Source organism: Salmo salar, chromosome ssa01 (assembly GCF_905237065.1).
Source record: "Salmo salar chromosome ssa01, Ssal_v3.1, whole genome shotgun sequence".
In the NCBI taxonomy this organism is placed as follows: Eukaryota; Metazoa; Chordata; class Actinopteri; order Salmoniformes; family Salmonidae; genus Salmo; species Salmo salar.
The window spans coordinates 32080805-32090606 of NC_059442.1; the positions used below are offsets into that span (position 1 = coordinate 32080805).

The window sequence follows — 9802 nt, forward strand, 5'->3', positions numbered from 1 at the left end:
TCCATTGAGATGCTGGTGGTGGACCAGGCCAACGTCTTCCTCATGCAGAACTGGGAGCATCTACTGGTAGGGTTATCTACTGGCATGATTAGGCTGGATTGATAAACAGTAGCCTAGATTAAGTCACCTTCATATTTCATCAAGTTCTGTTATAAGGACAGTGTTAAATCAAGCCAAAAATATCTGCTTCTGTAAATAATTTTGTAAAGGTCAGGGAAGTATAATTTTTGCATTATACAGGCTGCCCTTTGTCCTTTAGTGGGTTATCTTCCTTCTACTCCATTGAACTTTTCTTAGTGTTGCTTTAACCACAATCCCTGCTGTGCTTTCTTTAAGTATGTGATGAAGCATCTGAACCTGCAGCCCCTGGACCCCCATGGGGTGGACTTCTCCAGCGTGTGTGCACATGTGGAACCTGAACAACTGGGCCAAGTACTATCGCCAAACACTGTTGTTCAGCTCCATCCAAGCACTTCAACTACCGCGGCCATGTCAGTGTGCACTTAGCCATAGGGCTCTTCAACCCACCGTCTGTACGATTTCAACTAATGAGTTATACCCCATGACATTAGAAGCATTGTTAATTGAGTATTATGAAGTCATGTTAACATTCTTATTCCAGGTTGCCACAAAGAATATGCCAAAAACAGGTTCCGGTGCAGCTCCCTCATGTCTTCCAAATGATCAACTCTAACAAGCTTCATGGACCAGGATGCAAGATAGACACACTCCGTACCCTAGTCTTCGGCAGTATCCTACGATGGTTAATACATGATTCCATGTGTTATTTCATAGTTTTGATGTCTCACCATTATTCTACAATGTAGAAAATAGTAATAAAAAAAAATAAAAACTTGAATGAGTAGGTATGTCCCAACTTGACTGGTACTGTATATTATTAAGCGTGAATCACTTAACTACAGTAGTAATATCCTCACGGTGTGTTATCCAGTGTCCACCCATCTCTACCAAAAGGATACGGACCTTACCCCAGAAAGTACCACACAACATTCAGCTCTGCACCTACACATTTTATTTTAAAAAAAAAATACAAAATTAAAAAAAAGTTTCCATAGGAAAGTGATACAAATGTGCAATCCCATCTCCTTCGTATCCTTTTTCAAATGCATCGTCAATAGTAACAATTATTATTTGTATCATTAACTGACATACTACCTAGCAACAAAAGAAAATTACAAAAAATACAGAAAAGGAGAAGAGGGACAGTCTGCATGTTGAATCCCTACATTGAACAAAGGGTTCTGTATGAAAGAGGAGATCAGGGAAAATTAAATATCTGTAGCAGCCATTTCCTGGAGAAGTAATCCGCCCTCAAACAGCCCCTTTAGAGTCATGAGATTGGGTTGTGGATTCAATTGAAACAGGGAGCCTTCTGGGAATTGGAGTTTACAAGAGAAAATCCCTACAACACTGCCATGTAACATTTACATTGTCATTTTGTAAATGCTCTCACCTAAAGTGATTTATGGTCAATGCAAATTAAGGTGTTTTGTGGCCCCTACTGGAATTGAACATACAACCTTTGTAGGCATTAGCCAATCAGAACCATGTAACAATATGACTCCAACCCTTCGAGATGTACCTTTAGTGATGTTAAGAGAGATTCAGCCTCAGCTCAGGATTAGATCTCAGTCTTTCATACAGATAAATGAGAAATGTGCGCTAACATGCCCCTCTCATTCTCCCGTCAAGTAACTGGCCTTTCAACGGTATGAGTAAAAAATAAAATAAAATACATTAAATAGGAAATTAATAAAAACACAAGCTACTGGGCCGGTAGAATGGCAGTGGGTATGTATGAGATTATGTTGGTGTTGTGTTTAGAGCACACAGGTCTGGCTAGACTTGGCGGGCAGCTCCAGGCTGCTCTCATGGCCACAGCTGGCTGTCACACAGGATGCATCCTCAACAGGAGTGGGCATCCCCTGGGCACAGATCTGCTGTATGCACTGCCTACACAGGACAAGAGAAAACCAAGACGGATTTAGAATCAGAAAGAAGGTTGAGAATTGATGATACATCACTGTATGGAGAGATGCTGCCACAATCACATTCTATTTGTCTCTACATTCCCAACAACTTACCAAGCTGTGCGGGACATGATGTAGTAGATGTCTGGCTTCTGGAAGCCGTTGAAGGTAGAGGACGCAGCCACGGTGTAGGCCCCCATATTCTCAAACAGCAGCCACTCTCCCACTTGCATGTCCGGCAGAGTGCACACCTCAGCGATGCGATCCAGGCCGTCACAGGTTGGTCCCCAGATGCTGCAGGGGTACATACGCTCATCTGGCTTTGGCTTCTGTAGATGGATAATGAGAACAGGGATTAAACAATTGTCAGACTTATTTTATTGGTTTTATGGACTAAATTTGAGTTAGTTTGGTTGATTGAAATGAAGTGTGTTAATCAACTTACCTTGTGCAGGGTAGGCAAGGGGTGAGCATGGTCATATAGAATACAGTTGAAGGAGCCATAGACGCCATCGTTCACATAGTACATCAGAGTCCGGTCACTGGTCCAATCGTCATCCTCTGTAGGGGCAGAGTTGTGTAAATTATAATGAAACTTGGCTCGCTATTACTTTGGATTGAGTAATGCAATTTTATTTGGCATGTCAGGCATTAACCAAAAGTTTGCAGAGTGAGTCAATTTCCTCATACCGTCAGAGGCAGACTGCTCGTTCATGATGACCTTCTTTGCGATGACGTTAACAGCTAGGGTGTAGGCAGAGGCCACGTAGTAGCGGCCTGGCTCAGCAATGATCCGGATCCCAGAGTCGGCAGGGAAATACTTGTCCAGTGCTGGGTTGATAACTGCTGTGATCTCCTCAAACTTGAGCTTGGTATCCTCAGACCCAGGGAAACCACCACCAATGTCCAGGAGGGTCATGTTGAAACCTACTTCGGCCTGCAGAAAAGAGAAACAAACAAAGATGAGTTAGACCTACTTGAGGACTTCAGGGCCAACTGCAGGTTAAGGGTCCATTTATAAAAATTTCGGTGATAAGTTCCAAGCAGAAAGACACTCACCCCCATGTCAAAGACACAGCGAGCGTCGGAGATGGCCTGGCTGTAGGTGTCTGGGTCAGTGCAGCCGCTCCCCACGTGGAAGCTGACCCCGATAACATTCAGGCCCAGTTCCTTAGCCCTCTCCAGGAGACCTCGGCATGCCTTCATGGTGGCACCAAACTTAACACTGAGCTGGCACACAGCCTTGGAATCATCTGTGGCAATGCGCAGGACTAGTCTGGACAAGGAGAAAGAAAAGTTGGAGGTGCACTTTTCTAGAGTAGCCAGATAAGTTACTTACAAAACCAAGTGTTTTCAGTGTGGCTAAAGAATGGCGGTGGAAATGTTCCTTACTTGGCATTGTCGTGGCACCGAGCCACCTTCATGAGCTCCACGTCGCTGTCGAAGGTCATCATCTGCACTCCGTGGGCAGAGGCATACTTGATCTGGGATACCTGCTTGCAAGGGTTGGCGTAGATGATCCTGCTAGCATCCACACCCAGAGACTGAACAATCTGGATCTCAGTCTGATGGGACAAAAACAGACTGGATCAGAACAGGAAACACAATCACAGGGCAGCAGGGTTGGGGTCAAGGCCATTTCAATAAACCAGGAGATGTTTAGAAAGAAACATACCTTGCTTGCACAGTCAAAGCCAGCGCCCAAGGAGGCCAAGGTCGTGACAACAGTCCGGCTGTCGTTGCATTTGACAGCATAGAAGGGCGTTACACGAGGCATGGCACGCGCCCATCGCATGTGCTTCTTCAGCACGTCACTCAAGTCGCACACGTAGAAGGCATCCTTATCATCCTGGAGGGGCAAAGACACGGATGCAAGCGAATAAGAAATACATCTTACAGTGACAAATGCCTCATCAACAAATCACACTTCTCACACCAAATGCAGCAAAATCAGGGACAGCAGGAAGTTCTTCTTACCGACATGGACATCTCATTGATCTTCTGCTCAACAATGTCACGGGCACAGAATCCCTCCTCCAGGAAGGAAAAATCGGCAGGAGCGAAAGTGTTCATGGTCGCAGAATAACTTTTAGATTGGTCACAAAAGAAAACTGTGGGAAAGGTAGATCTGAGTTAAAATGGTAGCACAGCTACAAGGAATAGCCTTACCACTGTTGGCTCAACGACTATTTACAAGGACAATTCCATAAAAGTAGCATTCAAATGCTTGTACAAGACTGCTCATTATCTGGAATGTGCCTAAATTACTAGCATAATTACTCCGAGCTACAGTACACCAATTACAACCAACCCCAGTATCTCATAGGCATGTGCTGTTAACACCCATTCTAGAATATTATGACATGCATGTTGGAAATGACAGTGGATTGGAAAGCAACACTTACCTGGACAAGAAAGAGTTGGAATTTGGCAAAGTAGTTTAATCAGGTGCAGAGCAGCCAAGGCGGTTCACCAGTGAAGTTGAAACCTTTCACATAACACTCTAGGCCGGGGCCTGCAGAGTTGCCAGTCTGCACTTTCCTAAAGCGATTATTCTGCAAACAGTAAAATACAATTTGTAGCATAAAGAGGACATAGCATAATTTGCTGTGTTGAGTTTAATGGCCATTCCCTGCCATTAAACCATTCAGTGTCAACCAGACCTATTATCATTTTAGATCATACTATAGGAGGAGCAGTTACTGTTAGCAGCAGTCTTATCCAGATTAATAGGCAATATACTTGTTTAACGTTGCTTTAATGCATTATTGGTCACTATGAAGGATCTTTATGTTGAACAAGCACACCCTTGGATAGTGCTATACGGCATCCATAGCAGGTTAGGAGAATTGAGTTTGAAATTTGACAAAAGCTGGATCCCTTCTAGCCATGGCCCTCTCAAAGCGATAAAACAAAGACAGTACAGTATGAAGACAGGCAGAAACTGCTTCTCCAATAAAAAAATCCCCGATCACACTTGTAGGCGATGGCATGGTGAAGTTGGCTAGCTAAAGGCGCCCAATGCTTCCCAGCCGAAACAGTTCGTGCCTATATTATGATGACATTTGTGTTCGTTTTGGACTTCGTTAGGTTTTTTTTTTTCGGTTGTTCAGGCACATTTTTTGTTGAGGCAAGCCGAGGTCGGTAATTGGTCAACAGTAGGGATTAGAATGACTTGATTGTAATTTAATTAGAAACCACTCGTTGTCATACAAATGTTTATCGCAAAATACTACACCAAACATTTTAGTTAGATGTAAAATTGCACGATATATTTATTGCGTTCTTAGATTAATACTGACTATTTTGAGGAAGTATACACTGGCTACAGCGTCTCAAATCGACAAACAGTACTATTGCCGCTTTTTTCAGATTTTCCAAGCGAAGGGCTTTTAAGGGAGTATGACGACGAAGGGGCATAAGACTTCAGCTTGCCTCAAGAAAAAGAATGTCCTGTGCCCAACAACCGAAAAAAAATATAACATTACTGAAGTCCAAAACGAACAAAAACGTAATCATAATATGTACAAACTCTTCCAAACTGTTTTAATGTGGACGCCTTTTACTTTTAACTCGTGTGCAAAAACACGTCATAGGGCACAACGGTCGTCTCAAGCCGAACTGCGCGTGCGCAAGCCGTCAAGTCGAAGGCACTCCTTTGAATGAAAACGTGTCAATGTGTGACTTTCGAGGTTGGAGTAATAACATTCAACTACTTAAGAAATTGGCTCGAATCTAGGTTGTGCCTTTAGATTGACAAAATGAACAACTATGTAAGAATTTCTCAAATTCCAAACCCTGGCCTGTTTCGCAAGCATTCCCTTGAAGTCTCGCAATGTTCAGCCTCGGGATAGAAACCCTGGGTCAGTTACCACAGCCACAAAGTCATAAACCCCGCCTATTCATTCAATGTATCTTCTAAAAACGTTATTGTAAACCTAACCATACTGTTAACCTTATGACTAACCATAACCTTAAATTAAGACCAAAAAGCAAATGTTCACGAATTTACGACACACACACACTTGTATACTGTTGTAACAACGAGTGGAAAAGGAAAATGACACGATCTTTGGCGAAGTAGCCTACTACCATCAGTAGTTACTGGCAGTATGAATTTCAGCATAAAATACATTTACCAAGCGAACGTTACTGTAGCTAGCTAATGACATTCCCGAGGTCCAAATCATACTCCAAACCCATCACTTCCACCAAGCAAAAACACCAACATATATTAACGTTAGAAGATAGCGCTACGTAAAAGCTAGCTAACGTTACTACTTGTACAATATTGCATAACCATAACATTACTCTAACGTTAACTTACTAGCTAAAAAATATTGACACGATTTGAATACGCCAAATTGGATAGCGCATAATGAATGAATACCGGTACCTAACTTACCAGTTTAAAATAAATTTGGAAGTTATTTTGAAAACGTAGAATAAATTAATGAAGGTTTACCTTAAAAAGCATTTACAAAGAGTGTGTCCATTAGACCCGAATCCTGGAAAAATTACTTGGTTTTCCCTTGTCAGACGAATCTGTCAAAGAACTGAATAACTCTCTCGGTCTGAACAAGTGTAAGTCTGTGTTTCGATACTGACTGTATTTATAGAGTTTCCGTCTCCAAGACAACACGCCAGCTGGAACTGGCCCTCCATCGACGTCGGATGGAACTGGTTTAGTCTTGTCACCGGCTACATGTGCTCGTAGAGGAAGTAGGAGGAGGCAGATAAAGCCAGTTTTTACTAGATGGGATACTGCTTTTGTAGCCTGAGTACCAGTCTCTTTAGCTAACATTCCACTCCCTGCCACTCCTTCATGGCAATAACAAGGAGTGGAATGTTAGCTAAAAAGACTGCTACTCAGGCTATAGCTTTTGTGATTTGACTTTTCGTAGCAGGTTATGAGAATTAGGTTAAGGTTAGGAAAACAGTTAGGGTTTGCTAAAATGCATTAAAAAAAACTTTTGTCGTAAATTTAACAAAAGATTTATCCCTTCTAACCATGGCCAGATAAAGCAATCTCTTCATTTACTGACTCAATGCCTTTGAAATGTATAGCCTAAACCAAATTGTTACCTACTTTGCAGACTAACAAAATTGAAACACAGCTGTTTTTAGTATTTCAATTGTACAACTTTAAACAGATTCTGAAGATGATTTAATTGGCTGCTATTGTGCCTTGAGCTAGAGAGCCACCAGGCAAACAAGAATGCTTGCCATGATCCAGTCAGCATCAGTTCCATAGCTGAGCTTCCCTATGCTTGTTCTGAAGATGTGTGAGAATAACTTTTTTTATTTGTTTATTTTTTACATTCGCTTTTAGGGCAGTGTAATGGCTAATTTGGCCAACCTTTCATGATTCAGGGGTGACATATTTTTTCTGATGCCTCTGGAATTCCTTATTTTCTGACATCACCTCTATTTGTCCTCACACCCCTGATGGTCATTGCACACTTTCATTTGAAAGTGGGTCAGATTTGGCATATCTGGACAGCATCCAAAGTCAAAGTGACACATGGGCTGGTTTCTGATACTGGTCAACGTACTATAAGAACAATTCAGGATTTTTCCAAGAGAAAAACATTTCCAAAGCAAATTCACTGAAGCTGAGCTTACTATACATAGAAGCCTGGTGAGTTTGCCCAGTAGCAGCATCTTATGCTGGCTCAGTCTTGAATGCCCTGGTATTGATCCATCTCATTATTTAGTGACTGACGTGGTATTGTTATACATGACATGTAAAAGCAGCCCTGCAGACTAATGCATCAGCTGTCTGCTGTAGAACTTTATCTGCTGACAGTATGCCTCTGTGCTGTGCCAGATAGGCCTCTCTGGAAGTATGTCTAGGGGTCACTAAGACCAACCTGGCCTAACCCAGGCACTGTTGTTGAGCAATAAGGGGAGAGTGGAAATCCACACTCAAAATAGGTGGACTAATCTACGAATGTATTTTGTAAGGAAGTGCGGTAATTGCAAAATGCAGATAGCCTCTCGGAATAATTCCTACAGACGTGCTGATAGAGTAGGCTACAGAGTCACGTGTAGACAGTGACCTTGATACTTAGTAGTCTGGCCTGTTGGTGATCTGCAACCGTATCCTGCCCGCAGTGATAGCAGGTCCCCCTAAAACTACACAAGCAGCAGGAGATTAAGCCTAGCAAACCGCAGTTAAACCGTAGTAAACCTCACTTACCTCCTTCTTTTCCTGACCAGGTCTAGTCAGGACAGGAGGACAGTTGGCCATTTAACCCAATAACTGAGTCGTCAACTCTCCATTCTCCCTCTCCCTGAAAATACCCCTTTACTGCACTGGTTTTGTCACTGTGTCACTTAGTGTTAGGGGTCAGTGTGACCAATCAGGATCAAAAGTACTTATCTTATCATTGTAATTTTTTCCACAAGATGCTGACTTAGTGAGCTTAGTGTAACATGTTCAAAACTGATTTAGTTGCTATTTCAGCTTAGAAGGATCACATTATGTTGTAGATTTGTACTAGTAACTTTTCCTTGAACAGAAACTAAATTCACCAAGGGAATTGTATGAATAACACTGTAAAAACTTCAGTAAGAGACTGATTGTTTGTCCCCGATCTGTCTTCAAAGTCCTAGAGATTCCTGAAAAGAACAGATTAACCACTTTTCCATGCTGCCACCAGCCCAATTTTAGCTTTCAGAGACTTTGGGGTTGGGAGTAGACATCATTCTTGGGGAAATTAAGAATTTGGTCATTATTGACCCAATAGCATTTCTGGAAACATTGGCATTCCACTTTTAAGAGGCTGGTGTCGGTTCAAAGCCTCTCATGGGAAACTTCAAGCATCATGAAGACTACATATCTGCGGTTTTGTGAAATGGGTTCTCCAGATCAAAATGGGCCACAATCAAATTGGCATCTTCTCTTTTCATGACCATGAGTTGGTTTCCATTCAGACATTCAGATTTACCGCCTGTCTAGCATATGAAGTCATTCTTTAAACTAGCGTTGAAACCCCAAGAACCTCACTGTTTTTCTCAATGGAATAAAAAAGTGGAAAAGAGGAAGGGGTGGGGGAATGTCTGCTCTTTTTACGGCTCTTTTTACGTCCTTCATTGGCAGGAAGCCCTGCTGCCACCCCTACCCTTGCTTTTCATTTTGCTCTGGCGGATGACGCCCACCACCCCGAAGCACACATGGCTCCTGAGCAGGAAGTAGGCCTCAGCTCGGGGGCTAATTTGTTTACCACATATTCTGTGCCTTCAGAAACTATTCACACCCTTTTTCCACATTTTGTTATGCTACAGCCTGAATTTAAAATTGATTACATTTAGATTTTTTTGTCACTGATCTCCCCATACTGTAAAAGTGGAATTGTATTTTTTTTTACAAATTAATAAAAAATGTAAATCTGAAATGTCTTGAGTCAATAAGTATTCAACCCCTTTGTTATGGGAAGCCTAAATAAGTTCAGCAGTAAAAATGTGCTTAAGTCACATAATAAGTTGCATGGACTCATTGTCCGAGCAAATTAGTGTTTAACATGATTTTTGAATGACTAACTCATCTCTACTCCACACATACAATTATCTGTAAGGTCCCTCAGTCGAGCAGCGAATTTCAAATACAGATTCAACCACAAAGACCAGGGAGGTTTTCCAATGCCTCGCAAAGAAGGGCACCTATTGGTAGATAGGTAAAAGAAAAAAGCAGCCATTGACTATCCCTATGAGCTTGGTGAAGTTATTAATTACACTTTGGATGGTGTATCAATCCACCCAGTCACTACAAAGATACAGACGTCCTTCCTAACTCAGTTACTGGAGAG

At 42.1% G+C, this 9802-nt stretch overlaps 1 protein-coding gene across 1 annotated transcript; it reads right to left on the reverse strand.

Moving 5' to 3' along the window:
* Positions 1-1018: 1018 nt before the first annotated feature.
* LOC106600595 (ornithine decarboxylase 1) lies at positions 1019-6705 on the reverse strand. The gene is made up of 10 exons (XM_014192087.2): positions 6457-6705; positions 4397-4546; positions 3969-4102; positions 3667-3840; positions 3384-3556; positions 3051-3267; positions 2682-2928; positions 2437-2552; positions 2106-2320; positions 1019-1974 (listed from the first exon to the last, which is right to left on the reverse strand). The coding sequence occupies exons 3-10, from the start codon at positions 4062-4064 to the stop codon at positions 1842-1844; spliced, it is 1371 nt and encodes a 456-aa protein (XP_014047562.1). The 5' UTR covers positions 4065-4102; positions 4397-4546; positions 6457-6705; the 3' UTR covers positions 1019-1841.
* Positions 6706-9802: the final 3097 nt, after the last annotated feature.

What these genes read in the sequence shown, in the direction of transcription:
- LOC106600595 (XM_014192087.2), bottom strand. Translation starts at nt 4,064, where the DNA reads ATGAACACTTTCGCTCCTGCCGATTTTTCCTTCCTGGAGGAGGGATTC. An exon ending in CCTTGCCTACCCTGCACAAG is followed by an intron (nt 2,321 to 2,436) that starts GTAAGTTGATTA and finishes ATCCATCTACAG; the next exon opens with AAGCCAAAGCCAGATGAGCG. An exon ending in ATCATGTCCCGCACAGCTTG is followed by an intron (nt 1,975 to 2,105) that starts GTAAGTTGTTGG and finishes TGTCCTGTGTAG; the next exon opens with GCAGTGCATACAGCAGATCT.